The 20,322-nt window shown below is 36.8% G+C and overlaps 1 protein-coding gene across 3 annotated transcripts in view; it reads right to left on the bottom strand.

Annotated features, from left to right (window-relative positions):
* LOC105463927 (PBX homeobox 3) overlaps positions 1-20,322 on the bottom strand; it is a 226,566-nt gene that overhangs the window by 36,319 nt on the left and 169,925 nt on the right. For all 3 annotated transcript variants that reach the window (XM_011711363.2, XM_011711365.3, XM_011711364.2), the window contains exons 3-4: positions 16,286-16,527; positions 1,997-2,187 (exon numbers count right to left, since the gene is read on the bottom strand). In XM_011711363.2, coding sequence (XP_011709665.1) covers positions 1,997-2,187; positions 16,286-16,527 — 433 coding nt within the window. The remainder of the gene's footprint in view (positions 1-1,996; positions 2,188-16,285; positions 16,528-20,322) is intronic.

Here is a 20,322-nt window from a genome sequence, read left to right as displayed (position 1 = left end):
ACATTTCATTACATTATTAAATACAGTGTTATGGCATATTTGTTCACTTGTTTACTGTCTGTTTCCTTAAGTAGAATATAAGCTCAATTGGGGCAAGTATGTTAACCTGTCTTGTTTACCAATATATCCTCAGTATCAATAAATATTTGTGGAAAGAAGAAAGGAAGAAATTATATGAAAATTAATAGTTGGTTGGGCATGGTGGCTCCTGCCTGTAATCCCAGCACTTTGGGAGGCAGGACAGCTTGAGCTCAGGAGTTCAAGACCAGCCTGGGGAACATGGTGAAACATCATCTCTACAAAAAATACAAAAATTATCCAAGCATGGTGACACATGCCTCCCAGCTACTCGGGAGGCAGAGGCAGGAAGATCACTTGAGCCTGGGAAGTCGAGGCTGCAGTGAGCCATGAGAACATCATTTACTGCACTCCAGCCTGGGTGACAGAATGAGACCTTCTCTCAAAAATAAAAAACAAAGAAAAGAAAAAGAATAATTAATGGAGACAAATTAAATGCTCAAAAATAAGAGAATGCTAAGGACATTATTTATTTTATATACATTTGGTAACTTCAATTGTTAAAATGCTATTTATAATTAGAGCTTATGCTACATGGAAATGTTTACGTATTCATGGTAAATTTTTTAAAAAGCAGACCAGACTGTGTAAATTGACCCATCACAGAAATATTTCTTTTAAAAAGCCCCCAAACAAAAAGAGAGAGAATAAAACATTTATAGTGATTTTTTTTTCTTTAGGTAATAAAAATGAGGTTAACTTTTATCCTTATCCTTTTATTCCATATATTTTCCAAACTTTCCATAGTGAGCTTGGCATTTTTTAAATAGAAAAAAGAATAATAAAATCTTCACAACAACAAAGAAGCAATGCAGACAGGGACGGGCCTTAAATGTCAGGATAAGGAGTGTATATGTGAAGTATGCATATATCCAGCATTGGAAAACTACCGTAGTTTTTAAGCAAAGCAATCAGAGTAGCACAGTGATGTTATAGAAACAAACAAGGGATATGGAGGATGGGCTGGAGGGCAGTAGGACTGGAGACAGGGAGACTAGTAGGTACTGTGCTAGTTCACGTACAAAAGGATGGACAGGAACTGAGACGGAAAGAAAGAGCTAACATGAAAAACGCTGAAAATGCTCCACACACTTTGTTTTCCAGTTGAGAAGCTATCTTAGTCATTTCCTTTAATATTGTGAGATTTGGATGATAATTATCACCTCTGTCAGATTCCATGGGAGAAGAAAGAAAAACAAAACAGAAATTCCTTTCCAAAGCTGCAGATTGATCATAAGCTTTGGCAATGCCCCGAGAGGCATCCCTACAGAGGCAGCGTACACTAGGACGTTGACAATTCTTCTGTTCTGTCACTCAGTAGGTCACCACATACAATTTATTACCATATACAATATATTACCTAACTCCTGTGAAACTTGGGGAAAGCTTCGGATAAAGGGAAATTTTCATCCTTACAGGAAAAATGATAGGCTTTCTTTCTTGATTTGGATATACAGACTCTGGAGCTTTGTGGTAACTGCTATTAACTGAAATGCCTCTTCCTTCTTAGGAGTATCAATATCTCCAAGTATTTTCCGATAATATGCACAAGCAGTGTAACATTAAGAAACTCTTAGAAAATACCCCTTGTTAAAATAGTTATATGCAGAAAACTATCCTTAAAAACACTTTTTAGCATCAGAATGGAAAGGCTACATATTCCTAAAGCCATCAGCAGAGACGCCAATCCTATTCATTTCCTGAGTCACTAAACTGGCAACTAACCCACACTACACTACCATTCCCAGACAGGAAAGCTTGACAGCACAGGCACCATGAGTTGAATTACCTGTCCATTGCACAAAAGAGCTCATATGGCCAAAAGAATTTAAGACCAATGGGTCAGTTTTACAGAAAATAATATACAAGGAGTGAAAGACGGGGGAAAGCCATGCAATAGATTTATGGCTTCACATACCTGGCATCGAGGAACCTTGATCTTAAAATCATAACTGCTTCACAAGTGCTTTGTTTGAGTTGCATTTGAATGGAACTAAATTTTCGATGGATGATGCCCACCATTCTTTCAATCTCTTTTGGAGAAATGGGACGTGTTCTACTCTGTTCTCGGAGAAGGTTCATCACATGTGTAGTAAATTCATTACATGCCTGTAATGGGAAAAAAAAAATCACTCCTTTGGAAACTGATATTTTATATTATCACATAAAGAGATTAACTCATCTGAATTTACACCTCATTTGCAATCACCAATAGCATTATACAGTGTGTAGGGTAAAATGAAAACTAAGACACTTTCAAAATGGTAGTAATAGTAGTTAAAGCAGCAAGAATTCTGAAACCGTGCATGGTCAGATGTGCAAGGGAGATAGTATTCAGCTGCTCTTCCCACCCACCCCTGTCTAGTTCCAAAATTATGTTTTCCCATTCGAGGATGCTCCCTACCAATTCCCATATACAAATAAAAATATATGTTAATTGTTAATACTAAGTACCACCTATTTTCTCTGGGGTTTTACATTTAGTCAACAAATGCTTACTGAACAACTACAAAGTTCAAACTCTTGCCAGTGCTGTAAGGAACACAGAAATGAGTAAGATGCAGGCCTGGCCTTTGGTGAGAAAAAATATATAAAAAACTAATTCAGTGCAAAGACTAACAGGAAGATATTAATAAGTTCCAAGGAAGGAATATTCTCATCTGTAGGCTTCATGGATTGCGCTTTAAAGAATAGGTAGCATCTTTGAAAGGTAGATAAAGATGAAAGTCAGGAGGAATTCCAGGCACTAGAAATAACAGTATGTTGCAAGTTCAGAATATGGCAAGTTGGAATACAGATAATATGTAAAGAAGCAAAAAGGATTCAGGCTTGAATTAGCACATAAAGGGCCTTGCATGCCAAGTATTCCAACGACCTATTACAATTTAGCTGTAGTGCAGGCCTTTAGTGGATATAAGCCATCTCTGTATAGCAGCTCAACTCTTCAAGAGATGTCCAACAGAAAATAAGGATCAGATTTGGGTCTCAAACTTTTTAGTTAACAATCCTCAGACATTGTCTCTTTCAGTACACACACACACACATTTCCCCTAAAATTCAGAGTCTCACTCTGTCACCTAGGCTGGAGTGCAGTGGTATGATCATAGTTCATTGCAGCCTCAAGCTCCTGGGCTCAAGCAATCCTCCCATCTCAGCATCCCAAGTAGCTGTGATGATAGGCATGTGCCACCACACCCAGCTAATTATTTATTTATTTTTTTTTTGTAGAGACGGAGTCTCACTCTGTTACCCAGGCTGGAGTGCTGGAGTGCAGTGGTACAATCTCGGCTCACTGCAACCTCCGCCTCCCAAGTTCAAGCAATTCTCCTGCCTCAGCCTCTCAAGTAGCTGGCACTACAGGTGCACATCACCACACCCAGCTAATTTCTTTTAGTTGAAATGGGGTTTCACCATGCTGCCCAGGCTGATCTCAAACTCCTGAGCTCTGACAATCTGCTCGCCTCGGCTTCCTAAAGTGCTAGGATTACAGGCGTGAGCCCTCGCGCCTGGCCCCCAGCTAATTTTTAAATCATTTTTTAGAGTCAGGGTCTTGCTATGTTGCTCAGACTTGTCTCAAACTCTTGGCCTAAAGAGATCCTCCCACCTCAGCCTCCTGAGCTGCTAGGATTACAGGTGTGTGCCACTGTATCCAACTTCATCTATATTCTCTTTGATTTATAAATCTGTATAACTGGGCCTACACTGAAATCCGGTACTGCCCTGGTAAATAAAGCATCAGTTTATACTCCTGAAGAAGAAAAGTCTCTTCTGGCATTTTTCTTAAAAAAGCAGGATGGGAAATTCTGCATCTTACTGCACGGGTGTCCCTGATAGAGTGAGCAGACAGAACAATCACTGATTAATGCAAGACGTGTTTGGAAGTTATGATAATGTCCACTTCCCTACAGATATCCTGAACACTGCTTACATATAGCACATGATGGTTTTTCTAACTGCTCATTGGAGGACTAACCTTTCCTGTACACTGTGTATTTCACTTACTCTACGCTTTTACAGAGCTTTCCATACATATTTCTAAGATAAGGTAAAATGAGTCTTACTATGTAAAGTTTTTTCAAAAATGTTTTAAGCCGTAGGAAATATTACATTCCTTGCGAGTGGTGACACTCTATGATACAGGATTCTTCAGAGTGTAGAATTACGCAATATACATATCTAATAAACATCTACAAATTGGTGGGCTTTTTAATACTACAATTCAAGAGTGAGAGTTATGTTGGTTAATAGCCATAAATTCATTATCCCTGAACCATAAGAGAAGAATTCTTAATCTGCAGTCAATGGATAGGTTTAGAAGGTCAATGACCTCCTGAAATCCTATACAAGTTGTGTGAATATTAATAATTCTGATGAATCTGTGAAGTTTTTGTTTTCTTTTCAGATTCTCAGTCTATAATTTTAAAAGGTTAGTAATCATTATCCTAGGATATGACATAGTAAAACATTAAGCAATATTGTAGACTAAAACCAGAAGTTGAAGGCAGAAACCAAGATTTAAAAAAATAAATTTAAGATCTTCCCCACTATATTACCAATTTATTTTATTATTATTTTTTGAGATGGAGTTTAGCTCTTGTTGTCCAGGCTGTAATGCAATGGCACGATCTTGGCTCACTGCAATCTCTGCCTCCCAAGTTCAAGCTATTCTCCTGCCTCAGCCTCCCAAGTAGCTGGGATTACAGGCGTGTGTCACCATGCCCGGGTAATTTTTTTTTGTATTTTTAGTAGAGATGGGGTTTCACCATGTTGGTCAGGTTGGTCTCGAACTCCTGACCTCAAGCGATTTACCTGCCTCAGCCTCCCACAGTACTGGGATTATAGGCGTGAGCCTGTAATAAACAGTACATGGCCTATATATTTATTTTGAGACAGTTTCATTCTGCTGCCCAGGCTGGAGTGCAGTGGCACGATCTTGGTTCACTGCAACCTCTGCTTTCCAAGTTTGAGTGATTCCCATGCCTCAGCCATCCGAGTAGCTGGGATTACAGGCGTATGCCACTGTGCCCAGCTAATTTTTTTTTTTTTTTTTTTTTTTTGAGATGGAGCCTTGCTCTGTCGCCCAGGCTGGAGTGCAGGGGCGCGATCTTGGCTTACTGCAAGCTCCGCCTCTTGGGTTCACACCATTCTCCTGCCTCAGCCTCCTGAGTAGCTGGGACCACAGGTGCCCGCCACCACGCCCGGCTAATTTTTTGTATTTTTAGTAGAGACAGGGCTTCACTGTTTCAGCCAGGATGGTCTCGATCTCCTGACCTCGTGATCTGCCCACCTCGGCCTCCCAAAGTGCTGGGGTTACAGGTGTGAGCCACTGCGCCCAGCTAATTTTTGTATTTTTGGTAGAGACAAGCTTTTACCATGTTGGCCAGGCTGGTCTCAAACTCCTGACCTCAAGTGATCCGCCTGCCTCAGCCTCCCAAAGTGCTGGGATTACAGGCATGAGCCACCATGCCCGGCCTATATTATCAATTTAAACAATTTTATGCCAAATGAGAAACAAGTGGTCACCCTACCAGTAAATATATATATATAGATAGATAGATAGATATATCTCTTTTTCTTGAACTTTCCCTAAGGAGATGTTTATATAATTTCCAAGTTATATAATGTGGCCAACTCTACCCTTCAGTATTCTCATGAGTAAAACAACAATAATTGAACTAGAACTATTCCCAAACTGGGATTAACAAATTCTACAGTTCTACAGCTAGTTCCATAGAATGTTAACTAATGGTCCAACAATATGGTATGTTTGGGATATGCTGGGTTAACCAAAATCTTAAAAAATGTTTGTGGATAAGACTCTTCAGTATTTCTATCCCAATATTTGTAATAAATCTTCAAGGAGAAACAGTATATCCAACTTTTTCCCAAATAAATGGGGCCAAAAAATTTCTCTCTAGAGTAATACTGTCCAATAGAAATATATTATGAGACACATATTAAATTTTTAAATTCTCAGTAGCCATATTAAAAAAATAAAATACAAAGAATTAGGTGAAATTAATTAACAATATATTTCATTTAACCCAATATATAAAAAATAACCTGGCCTGGGCAACATGGCAAAATCCTGTCTCTAACAAAAATATAAAAACTTAGCTGGACATGGTGGCACGCCTATGGTCCCAGCTACTTGGGAGGCTGAGGTAGGAAGATCACTTGAGCCTAGGAGGCAGAGGCTATAGAGAGCTGAGATTGTGCCACTGCATCCAGCCTGGGTGGCAGAGTGAGAGAAAGAAAAGAAAGAAAAGAAAGAAGGGAAGGGAAGGGAGGGGAAGGGAGGAGAAGGGAGGGGAGGGGAGGGGAGGGGAGGGGAGAAAACTGTTAATGAGGTATTTCATTCTTTTTTTGTACTCTTTGAAATCTAGTGTGTATTCTACATTGACAGCACATCTCAATTCAGACTAGTCAGACTTCAAGTGCTCATTAGCTACATGTGGCTACTGGTTGCTTTATTCAGCAGCACAGCTCTATGGTATCTTGTGGACCAATGTGCTAGGAAAAAATCTTTGGGAAATGCTATGCCAGGTAATCTTTGATACATTTAAAAATTTTCACCACCATACATTCACACAAACACAATAAAAGCCCATTTGACTTAGGAATGTCCTTGATGAAGCAATATAAATTATTCATCTTACTACCTATAAACCTTTGAGTATGTCTGTAATATTGTGTGTGTCAAATGGGAAGCACACAAAAAAAGCTCTTGTATTGCACACTGAAGGAGGACTGTCTTGAGAAAGAGCACTTTTATGGTTAAGTAATGAGCAGAAGTCAATTTTTTCATGGAACACCATTTTTACTTGGAAACAAGTATGAAAAATTACGATTATATGGAGTTGGGTATTTGGCAGATGTTCTCTCAAAAATGAAACAAGTGAGCCTTCCATGTCAAGGAAAACAGCTGAGAGAATTATGCCAATTAAAAAATTTGAGTTTTCAAGTGAAAATCAGAATTTTGAAAAACTTGCATCCACCACTGTAAGCTTAACAGTTTCCCAGTAGACTTTCTGATGAGTTCAGAGTTGATATTCATAAATACGATATTTTGACATTATATAATGAAATGTGTCAAAATTTGGAAGATACGCATAATTCAGTAAACCTGTACTTTCCAAATGATCAACGCATGATGTCACAAAAGCATGCATAGGTACAAGAGACATTCAAAGTGAAAACCAGACCAGTGATCTTAAAGAAACAGAGTACAAAAAGTTAACTGACATGGTTTCAGGTTTCTCATTGCAACATACTTTTACAAAACTATAACTTGTCAAGTTTTGGGGTGTAATATCAAAAAAGAGTATTCACAATTATCTGAAAAGGCTATTAACATCTCTTTTGCAATGACATATCTGTGTGAGGTCAAATGCTCTTCATATATTTCAACCATATGACAACAGTTGACTGTAGAAGCAGATATGAGACTCAAGCTGACTTCTATCAAGCTCATAGTGAGTTTGCAAAAATGAAAAAGCAAGGCCATTCTTCTCACTAAATTTTAAGTTTTGTTTTTTAAAAAAGTTATTTAGGTTAACATATAATAGCTTGTTGATAGTTTTAAATTAATTAGGGCTGGCCATGGTGGCTCATGCCTATAATTCTAGCACTTTGTTGGGGCAAAGTGGGAGTACTGCTTGAGCCCAGGAGTTCAAGACCAGCCTGGGCAACACAGCAAGATCTCATCTGTATAAAACAAATTTAAAAATTAGCCAGGCATGGTAGCACACACCTGTGGTCCCAGATACTAGGGTGGGCTGGGGAAGGAGGATTGCTTGAGCCCAGAAGATCAAGGCTGAAGTCAGCTATTATCATACCACTGTACTCTAGCCTGAGTGACAGAGTGAGAATTTGTCTCTAAAATAAAATAAAATAGGCTGGGTGCAGTGGTTTACACCTGTAATCCTAGCCCTTCAAGAGGCTAAGGCAGGAGGACTGTTTGAGCCCAGAAGTACAAGACCAGCCTGGGCAACAGTGAGACCCCATCTCTATAGGAAATTATTAAAAATTAGCTGGGCACAGTGATGCACACCTGTGGTCCCAGCTACTCAGGAGGCTGAGGTAGGAGAATCACTTGAGCCCAGGAGGTCGAGGCTGCAGTGAGCCATGTTCACGCCACTGTACTCCAGCCTGGGCGACACAGCAAGACCCTGTCTCAAAAAATAAAATAAATAAAATAATTAGTAAATACTTTACATTTTTCTAGTTTTAATTTCTATTATAATAAATATTGATAGACATAAGCCACCAACCCAAAAGCTTTTACAGAAGTCTCCAATAATTTTTAAGAGTCTAAGTCCTAAGACTGAAAAGTTTGAGAACTGCTGTGCCAGAGTATGGAAGCGTTTCTAATGTGCACACATAACATTGCTAATTCCAACAAACCTAGCTCACTCATTATGGTAACATATATCTATGACAGGGCAAATATCTTAATAAATAATTCAAGACTCCTATGTGAATGACACCTGATACATTAGCTTTCTTAGTTTTTGTCTGGCTGGGTTTTAACCTCTCCAGAATGAGTGTTTGTCTATGGATTCTAAAGAGCAGCCAAAGACTTATACGAGAAAAAAGGGTTAAAAGCAAAAAAGTTTCTGCATCTAAAAACTCATAATTTGCTAAAACATTTGCTGAATGTCTCAAGACTTATTAAGTGAAGCCATCTATGAATGCAAATGCTGATGAGCAATTTGGCAATAGCCCAACATTCACAGAATTCACATAGCTTTTCTTTAAACCAGTAGTTCATACATGATTAATTAGAACATCTCATTTATGTAGTGTGCACTTTAGCTCATTACTCTAAGTAAAATTCGTTAAGTATTTACATTTAGATAATTAAAATCTGGGTACACCCTTAAGAAAGATGCATACACTTTAGGCAAAGTGATTTTTTTCCTTTATACCACTGAAAGTAAATTACAGCCTCATTTCAGCATCATCTGTACCAGGTTCAGAGCAGAGAACAGTACTGCCTCATCACCTAGCTCCTTAAAAGGCATACATTTTTTAAACATATAAACACAGTAAGAATCATCAAATGATTGCAGTTGTTTCAAAGGGCCACCCAACCACATATTAACATTGATGCTATTTTTTTTTTTTTTTTTTTTGAGACGGAGTCTTTGCTCTGTCACCCAGGCTGGGGTGCAGTGGCGCGAACTCGGCTCACTACAAGCTCCGCCTCCTGGGTTTACGCCATTCTCCAACCTCAGCCTCCAGAGTAGCTGGGACTACAGGCGCCTGCCACCTCGCCCGGCTAGTTTTTTTTTGTACTTTTAGTAGAGACGGGGTTTCACCGTGTTAGCCAGGATGGTCTCGATCTCCTGACCTTGTGATCCGCCCGTCTCGGCCTCCCAAAGTGCTGGGATTACAGGCGTGAGCCACCGCGCCCGGCCCTATGCTATTTATAATATAGAATGCTCATTTCAAACATTTATCATATCTTACATCATGTCTATAAGATATATTAAAATAGACATTTGGAGAAATTTTTCCTTGCCTTATGTTTTCCAAGTGAAACAGTCAGTTACAAGCTTTCTGGTTAATGTCCATAATATAAATACAGATATACTATGGTTAATTGCAGTATTTGGGAAATAAAAGTATGCCTTGAATTTTCTGATTAGAAGTACTGGCAGAAGCTTTTTTCTTTTAATCCAGCTGTTGAAAACTACCTAGGATGCATTTTTGTTTATGTGTTTAAAACATACACTGCAATAACAGTTAACATAAGGCATGGAAGATTTCATCTGTTAAAAGCATTTTCAATCAGTTTTTATTATGAGTCTTTGTCTTTCCCATTTTTTTCCTTTCTCCTTAAAAATCCAAACCAAGTAATAATTGAGGATTTAAAATATTTGGATTCTCAATAATACTTTAATGATATTTTTGGCTGGCAAAACTGTCTCCTCAATATCTGTACATATTTGGTTTACACACAAAATTAAAGTTTTCAGTGTTTTCCTTATTTTGTGGTGGGGCTTTTTTCATTGTGGATTCAAGACTCAACCTCTTTTTTGCCTTTAAGTTTATATTGTGGAAGTAAAACTGTAAAATAGACAGTGGGCAAGCACTGATTTTGGGGGAAGTTTTATAATGATCAGTGATCAGATCTAAAAACTGAATTGGTTTTCTGTAACCATCAAGAGAAGCTAACTGTAAACAGACCATAATATTCTAAAACCCACTTTTGACAAGAAAGAATAAATCTCTTTTAAAAAGTAGATGCCCCTCATATTTTGCACTGCAACTATTTTCCAAATGTCTTGCCAGCCTCACGAGTAACTCTAGTCAAATACGGTAGATTTTGTATTTACCGAATGCTTATTAAATCAACAAATTTTTCTTGTTTTGGGTTAAAAGTCTGCATTTAAAGGTTCTAAGCCAACTAGAATGAGACCAATATGCCTAAGGAATAGGCACAAAGATGAAATAGCTGTTGTACCTCAATACTTCTTACCTAATTACATGGTTTAGGGACCTATCTCATGAGGGTTTTGTAAGGATTATATTATATAATGTATGTTAAAGTTCTTTGCACAGAGTCTGGAGCATAATTAATACTCAATAAATGACAGTTATTATTGATGACAATAAAAATGGTAATTTTATGAAATTCATACTATTTTTATGTCATTACTCTGCAAGCAAGTCCACACTTTATCTAATATAGTTCTGCCTTCTCATTGCCTCAATAAGTACAAAAACTGCTTCCAAAGAAGTTGAAAAAAAAAAGAGTATTCAAATGTATTAAATAAAACAATTCATTATATTAATCAAGCTTGTGGTCATAAATACAACTGGCACACAGAGCCAATAAACTAGTAACTCAAAGGAAAAAAAGGGAACAAACCAAACCCTCCTTCCAGGCAAGGAAAAGGCCAGGCATGAAAGTCAACAGGAAGTAAAACTCTTCCCTTGGAATAATGAATGACAAATCCTTGCTTTGGAACATGAAATCAGGTAGTATTCTTTTGTCTATCCTGCTTAACTATTAAGAAGATATAGCAAAATGGAATTAGGAGTTTACAGGCTACACAATCTCTAATGTGAAAACGTCAGCATTTTTTAATTTGATAAAAATAAAATCCTTCACAAGCAAAAGCTATTTTGCCAGCAAACCTAAGCATATAATGTAGAGATCTCAAAAAGCACAAGGACACGCTTTTACAGTGGTTTACATTTTCACCCATTCTCCATTCCCCCTGCAATCTGTAAGTCCTCTGGTAGTCAAATGCTACCTGATTGGTCCTGAGCACATTCAGTGTATTCCTTGGTTCTAGTGCTTTTTGCCTGATTTGGGGTGAGTTCAAATGACGTCTGTGAACTCAGAAAGCAGGTTCCCAGATGCTTGGGAAGGGTTGGGACCCTGACAACACTTTTGCCTTCAGCAAAAAATGTATTTCAATATAATTATAGTAGATAGCTTTCAATATGTCATCTCTATTATAGCAGCTGTAAATTATGAGTGAATTGCCTGTGTACAAGCATTTCTTCTGGTACAAGCAAAGTGGGAGAGCTGCATAGAGCATTATATATCTTTTCCTTTTTAACTGAGAAGAAATCTTGAAGTCAAATTTCATTTGCAAAAACCAATGTGTCCATTTCCTTTTGGTAGGGTGGTGGAGGAACCAAGAAAGACCAGTTCAATAGAAGGCCTGTACTTCTTAAAAACAAGGCTTCCCAGGAACCTTGGCTTAAGTTCTAGGAACTCACCTATTCTAACAGTGGTCCTTTAACCATAAGAACATATTTGCAAGGTACAGTAAAGGCATTTTTCAAAAGCTGTAGCTAATCAACAAGAAGACAGAGAAGCAACTAGGTTTGTCTCTTAGCTAAAAAGCGAGGCAATGTACCCAAGATGAAGTATTACAGGACAGTTTGCCGCAAGCTTTGGAAATTTTCATATTCCTCCTGGGTGTTAGAATCAACAAGAAGAAAATAAAATAGTTTGTTTCCTTTTGGGTGGCAGTAATATTCAAGAACCTTACCCTAACATATATCCCATGCCTAATATTTCAAAAGTGTTTATAAGTGAATTTTTAGATGGTTATCATCAAGAATCATTAAATCTGAGCCTATGTAATAGAGACATATGATAAAAGAACAATTTTCTGGAGGGAAAAAAGACAGGATTTTAAAGACAATACCATCTCTAAAACATATACATAAAACTGAGCCTTGCAGCTTGGATTTAATTTTGCTCAAACTGTAGCTCTAGTCTGTCTGCTTAGCTTTGTAAATGTGGCTGTGCTTATGAGGTACTTTAATTTACTGCAGTGGTGATGTTTGTTAATTTTATGGCAATCTAAATCTAAACAGGCTTCAGATACATTTTCATTACAGCTTCATTGTGAAACACAGTAGAGTGAATAACTCTTAAGATTCCAATGTAGTTTATTTCTAAAAGACTCAACACAATTTTCTGTTGAAGCCTTTGTCTTAACATATATGTTCTTCCTATTTACTATTAAGCTTTCTGTCACTCAGAGTACCCATGTTCACTTTTAGGAGGAAAAATATAATTTCTGGAAAGTGATTAAAATAGTTGTTTTTGGCTGGGCACGGTGGCTCACACCTGTAATCCCAGCACTTTGGGAGGCCACAGCAGGTGGATCATGAGGTCAGGAGTTCAAGACCAGCCTGGCCAAGATGGTGAAACCCTGTCTCTACCAAAAATACAAAAAAAAAAAAAAAAAAAAAAAAATTAGACGGGTGTGGTGGTGGGTACCTGTAATCCCAGCTACCTGATCAGGAAGCTGAGGCAGGAGAATCGCTTGAACCTGGGAGGTAGAGGTTGCAGTGAGCTGAGATCGCACCACTGCACTCCAGCCTGGGCGACAGAGTGAGCCTCTGTCTTAAAAAAAAAAAAAAAAAAAAAAAAAAACCAACACGTTGTTTTTCCATCTGCTCGATTCCCATTTCAAACGCAAACCAACATGGGAAAATCAGAGAAAACCAGAATGTACCTGAATTATTTTCCAGTTCTACATGGGTAGCAGCACAATTCAATGAAAAAGGAAGACATATTTTCAGAAACTGATTTCAACGTCTGATTCTGACACTAACTAGATGTGCGACGTTGGACAAATCGCTTACCCTCTCTGAGTCTCATTTTCTCCTCTATAAAATGGAAATTACAATACTATCTATTTTAGAAGTCCTATCCCTTCTTAGCTCTGTTTAGCCCTTCTTGTAACACCAAAGCATGTCTCTGAAAGGACCATCCAGATAAAGCCCTTGTACCCTAAAGAATTGAAAGGAAAAGTTGACCGTTTTGGGTCAAAATGCACCGATCCTAATAATTTAGGAGAACAACAGTCACAAGAGCTATAAAAACCAGCCCCCAAGACAACTTAAAAGAATTAAATGCTGCTACATCACTTCTAAAACAATTCCAAACCTACAGGAGAAAATTTGTAAATTAAAATTCTGCTGAATCTGCCAACTAGTCATCATACCCCATCTATTCATTAGTCCCTACTGTACAGATTTTATGTATCTCTATTTTTCCATCTGAAGTATTAAAACAAAAAAGGAACTATATATTTAGATTGTTATTAGGCTACTGATTATATCCAGAAAAAATTCCTGAATACATTTTTAAACTCAGTGCTTCCCAATTTGATCTTCAATTAAAAAAAAAAAAGAGATAAATGTATGAAGAACATGCATATACATGTATATTTTAAAAGCCAAAACAAAACAAAACAACAACAAAAAACTCTGGTGATTTGATGCTGTTATCAGCTGGGGCTAAAGTTACCTAAAATCTCATGGAAAATTTTGTAGGATATTTCTAAAACAATGAGACTCAGGACCTTGTCATTGACTGACACCAGCTTCACACAACTTCCACCAGGGTTGTATGGAGAAGTAAGGAGGCAGGTGTGAAGACACATGGCAGGAGGTAGTAAGGAACCGCCTTAATTCCTCAGCCAAAAAACTCGGGCCATTTGGCCTCTAATATTATATCTCTTTCCATGCAAGGTGACTGGTGATGTTTATCTAGTAAGTAGGTATGGTTATTTTAGCATAAAGTTATACAATTAGGAATATACTACACATAAGAGTCATTTTCTACTGTTTATGCTCAGGGGCAACCTTTTCAACCATGACTTATTTTGTTTACTCTCAATTATTCATATGTCAAATCAGAAAGTGGGATTTTTTTTTACATACATACATACACACGATAATTTTTCCAAAATTCTTATTTGTACATTTTCCACTGAAAGTTATTCTTACAAATGAGACTAGACATACAGTTTTAGATCCCAGAAAATCCTATTCCAAAAATAGAAAACATCTTATAATATATTAATTTACATTACAGTTTAACTTAAAGATATACAAATTTTTCTACTCTCCCTCAAAACACACTCACCTCTGGGATAGGATTCAGCATTTGCTTAAAACCATTGTATCCAGAATATTAGAAAAGGCAATGTGAAAAAAATACAACGACATATTCAACTGAAACTATACAGAGAACATAGAGGGAAAAAAATCAGTATTAAAACTGATCAGGGGTTGCCAGGGATCAGTGGGGAGGAAAGAATAAAAGAGAGGGATGAATAGCACAGAGGATCTTTAGGGCAGTGAAAATACTCTGTATGAGCCTATAATGATGGGTACATGCCATCATAAATTTATCCAAATCCATAGAGTGCACAATACCAAGAGTAAACCCTAATGTAAACTATGGATTTTGGGTGATAATGATGTGTCAATGTAGGTTAATCAATTTTAACAAATGAACCCCTCTGGTAGGGGATGCTGATAATGGGAGAGACCACGCATGTGTGAGGAAAGGGGGTATACGTGATATCTCTCTTCTTTCCTCTCAAATTGGTCTTGTGAACTTAAAACTGTTCTTTAAAAAAGTCTTTAAAACACACACAAACACACACAAAACTCACCAGGACTCCCATTTCACACTAAAGTGTGTGGACTTTAAAAAGTACTTGCCTACAGAGTGAAATACTCATGGGTGAAATTATAGGATGTCTAAGACTTGCTTTAAAATACTCTACCAAATTGGGGCTGGGTACACAAAATAAGAGTGGCAAAATGTTGATAACTGTTTATCTGCGTAAAAAGTAGCTGATTCCTTATTTGGGGTTGAACTCTATGAAATTACCATATTCAACTGTTTCTGACCTCAAAACTTAGCAATTTCATAGGGTTCAGTCTAATACTATTCTCATTATTTTTGTGTACATGTGTTATAAAATATTCCATAATAATACGTTTTTAAAATTATCTTCCAAATGACAAATCTTATCAAATGAGAATTCCTCCAACTTGACAGCTTTTCAGCATTAAACTAGTAACTAAAATATGTGTAAAAAAGACCCACCAATATTTTACTTTATTACATTAAATCTAAGACTCACTTGTTTTTCCCTACATTTTAACATCTCTGAAATGTGAAAGCATTCTATAATCAGTAATATTTTATAGTTAAACTAGCAGTATTAATTTTTTCTTGGTGGTACATAAAATAATGATGCAACTTAAAATCAAAGTTATCTTAGATTCAGTATGGTTAATATAATTGCTGAGAACTGGATTTTTAACCCATATTCTCTTTCTAATCAGGAATTTAGCACATAATGCCTTGCCTAACACTCCCTGTCCTGGGGTACCCATAATTATCTTGGGAGGTCTCATACTCAGAGAAACAGGCCAGAACCTGCTTACTTGGTGAAGTTCCCTATAGTCTGGCACAATCCATAAGAATTAATTCCCAGGAGGATTCTGGAGCTCACAGCATAGGAGGGAAAAGCTCACTGTGCAATGCTTCCCTTCAAAAGTGATTAAAGCTTATGAACAAGGCTAGTGCATAAATGTTAATTATACAGAGCTTTGAAAAGCATCAAGTGGTGAGGTGAGAGGGAAGAATGACTGCAGGTGTGGTAATAAGGGCACGTGAATGTGAGGAATGAATAAAACTAAAACAAGTAGATGAGATACAATAGGTAGAGCTCCACCTCCAAAATCTCAAAGGGTCTTCATTTCATGAATCCAACAATTCACTTGGATTTTTGCATTGACCTTATTTATTTTGTAATTTGTGTTAACACCTACCCCTCACAGCCCTCAGAATTGGTTAGCATGGTCCAATAGAAGAGCAACAGAGGGTTTGTGTAGGACTATGAGAGTGGCGGCTGCTGACCTGTTCATATTTCTCCAGTTCTGTGTGATAGATTTGTCTGATCTGGGTCAATTTGGCTCTGTAATCTGAGTGTTCAATAGAGTTATCTGAAGAACCTCCAGAGGCTGCCGCGGCTGCAGCTGCTGCCGCCGATCCCCCACCTTTCTCAGGACCTGAAACCCCTTCTGCCAAAAGCATATTGTCCAGTCTCATTAGCTGGGGATCGGGAGGGTCCTCCTCCTGGGCTCCTCTGATGCTGAGACCTTCAAGGAAAGAGAGAGAGAGACAGAGACAGAAGAAGCGAGAAACAGAGGACAAATAGTGTGAGTATTTTGTTTATTTGAGAAAATGATCAAACAACATCAGTGTACTACAATTCATGCTGAGAACTTCATTGTTCACATTTGATCAATAAGTTTGAATAAGTATGAAAATTATTTTCAAGATAATGTTTACATGCACCCTAGAATTTTAAATATCCCCCAACCACCTCAATTTACCACAGATAGATCCTTAGAAAAAGGTAACCCTGGCTTCCTTGAATATTTTAATCATCCAAGCTTCCCAGATTTAGATAATTTAAGCATAAAATGGGAAGAAGGTAAAAAAATGGAAGGTTTTAAGAAAGAAAGAAAATAATTACAGGGATATAAAACAAACTCATCCAAAGGTGGTCATTCTGTCTCTCTGTACAGTTGGAGAAACAGAATTAAAATTCCCTTAAAATAATTCACAAACTGTAATCAAAAATTGAAAAATAAACAAGATTAGATGAGCTTTTCCATCATGTGATTTCAGAAGAGGAATACATACATTATGAGGCAATTAGCTATACTTAAATATATATATTATTAAATGAATATTGTTAAGTGATTGCTAGCAAACTATAAAATGATGATACTAAATACAGTATTAAAAATGTGCCATTGACATGGCAATACAGTTCTGGGCACAGTAGTCTCAATCTAATTTTGCTTTTAAATCAAGAACTTCCTAAGTGATGCCCAGTCAGCAACCTCTTCTGAGTACTATAGATCACAGCTGACAATTCATAAGTTTAATCAGGTCACACAGGCTTTCTGCCAAGATGTTTTCAACAACACAGAAGACAAAGTTTTAAAATAATTATCATGGTATAAAAAGCACTGGAGTCAAGACAGCTGAAAATCAGCATTTTCATTAACGTGTAACATAATCTAAAACATCCCAGCCCAATTAACCTCTGTAACTCTGCTTAAAAACAGGTTCCCTACACTAGTTACAAGTCTTCTTGGGGAAGGGGGAAAAGGAAGTTGGCACCTTGCTTGTTTGTATTTGGATTCTGTCTTTTGAGTCTGTGCCTGTTGTTGTTTATCCACAGTGGTACACACTTTGTGTCTAGTGTAACTCACATGACATAACATCTATAAGCTGCCAAGTACTCAACTGATCACCAACTCTGATTTTATATGCTAACCTAAAGCTACCATCAATTCTTTTAAGAACAGATTTCATTCCTAGATGCCCTGAATTACATCCATGGCATGACAGAGCTCTTGGTTGCCTTAACTCAGATACACAACTTTAATTTCTTCCCCAAAACACTTTAAAGCTGTCACTTTCATTTAAAATTATACTTCAGAATAATTTCAACTGGATAATAAAACTAACTCATCATCATTTAAAATTATATCTGTTGTCTATTCAGAGGCAAATAAGGTTTGAAAACTATAATATACTAAGACAATATATTCATTTAGGAGAGCAAAAAGATAACTCATAAAATGCATATCAACACACTGCTGATAATTAAAAATAGGCAAACATGTATTTGCTGTTTCTTCTATAACTAAAAAGGATTGCCTAATATTGTTCTAGAACTGCCATGTATTGGTTAAGTTTGTATTGTTAATGTAAATCTTCAATTTTCCTCTCTTTTAATTCACTTTGTTAAATGTCAAAATCTCATGACCTGTACATGCTTGTAGTTCACATAGCAAGTTTTTTGTGCATTTGGCATGCAATGAGGGCTTACTGAACAATCTCTTATGCTGCACTTTGATTTCTGTTTAATTTTTTGTTCTTGTTTGAGGATTTCTTAATTTTCTCCATTTTAAACTGAATTTTTGCCCACAGTTTTGTGTGTTTGTTGATTTTTGTATTTACACAGACACTGATGCCTCTCCTGAAATGTGTTTTTTTAATCTACCTTCAAGTTTCCTCTGGGTTTCTAGATTTCCCCTTGTAGTTAAACACATTGATCTTTTCCCTATGGACATGTGGTGAAGTACTTTAATAGCAGATTAACTTCCATAGCCAAAAAGATTACACTTCCCTGCAAACGTATGGCAAACAAGAGAAACAGCTCAATGACTAATATCCAAGGAATTACACCATAAGAGAGACAGAAGGAAATTCACTAGGAAGAAATGCAAAAGGCACAAAACTAATTAGCCATCTATGATACTTTTATACATACTTAATATGTATATAAACCATCATTATCATACCAATGAGAAGCAATCCATAAGCTCAATAGCCATGGATACAAATAAAAACAATTATAAGTATACAGTGTCAACTACTGTAATGTTTTACTTATAATGAAAAATATCTTATTTCTAAAATTATCAGTAAATCAACACTAAGTGCTTGCCTCAAGAACAGGAAAATATGTTTTAATGCAATACTTTGTATTTACTTTATAAATTATGTGAATCAAATTTTATCAGAAAAATCATTTCCTGACAGAAAACTCGTATTTCTTTAGATGAAAAGTACTAAAGCACTTTGCAAATAGGCAACATGAAAAAGACTATCAATAATAAAGGAATTTTCATAACTAGTCTGAAAAGTCAATCGGTTTCTTTTCTTTATTAAGCAAAGTAATGATTACGGGATCTTTAAATAGTAATACCTGGTTTCCAAAATTATTTTCAATTTGAATATTTCTATTTATTTTCTTACTGAAAAACATTTAAATTACCATTTTATTCCTCATCCTACCTACCTAGCTGCTCACTATTACTTAGTTTACTAACTTTCTAGAGTCACACTGGCTTTTAGTCATAATACCTACTCCTCTGGGCACCTATAAACATTTTAATGGGTCTAAATTTGCAAGGGTCAGAATGAATCAGACTGTGTGGTTATCAAAAGATCTTGATATCTTCAAATTGAACCATGGTAAAACAATCATTTAAAATTTGATTGTACTTGTTTTTAATCCAAAATGTATATATGATGAAACATACAGAGGTTTATAAAGGTTTACATCTAGGTTCTTTGGTCATCACAACCTTATAAAGTTTAAAAAAAAAACAAACCCTGTTTGCAGCCTACTTATAATCACAACATTCATTTCTGTATCCCTAAGATTTAGACAAATCATACAAACACAGTAAAACATTGTTTAACAATGAACTTGGCTTTGTTATAAGCCTACCATTTTTGCATATCTTTCAGCAAATCCTAATTAGCTGTCTTTCAACATGCTGTGCACCTGCCCCACAGATAATGGGAGAGAGCATCTGCATAGACGACTGCATTCGGAGGGCAATAAATAAATTACGGGTCAAAATTATTACAAAGCTTTCTCCGAATAAACGCATACCCTTCACAATTCTAAGCTGCAGATGTGAAAAGTACCTAAAGCCCACTCAAATGGTATGATTACGGGGCTGTTTGAGTTTAATAATCTGACTGTAATTCAGGCATTTTCAACAGCTCATTAAGGGTTCATTAATATATAGGCAAGCTTTTGAATTATAAATAAGCAGATTAGAAATCTGCATTGGCTAGATTGTACAGTACGAGCCTTTCTAACAGAAGAACACTGTAACACAATGAAGGCTTGACCTTAGTGAATGAGGTGCAAACAACACAGTGCACTAACTAAGCTTCATGGCTCCCTCATTTCAAGGAGCAAGCCCACTGGACCATAACTAACCTCTGTTCATCCAGCACTGAAGAGTATGGCTCCAGACCATAGCTATTTCAGATATGTTCTACACATGGTCCTGAATTAGATGCAACTAAGATCTAGCCCTACAATATTTCCATAATCAGGGAAGATAGAT

Source organism: Macaca nemestrina, chromosome 14, assembly GCF_043159975.1.
Source record: "Macaca nemestrina isolate mMacNem1 chromosome 14, mMacNem.hap1, whole genome shotgun sequence".
NCBI lineage: Eukaryota > Metazoa > Chordata > Mammalia > Primates > Cercopithecidae > Macaca > Macaca nemestrina.
The sequence above is the reverse complement of the archived record's forward strand: the minus strand, read 5'-3'. Positions and strand labels throughout refer to the sequence as shown.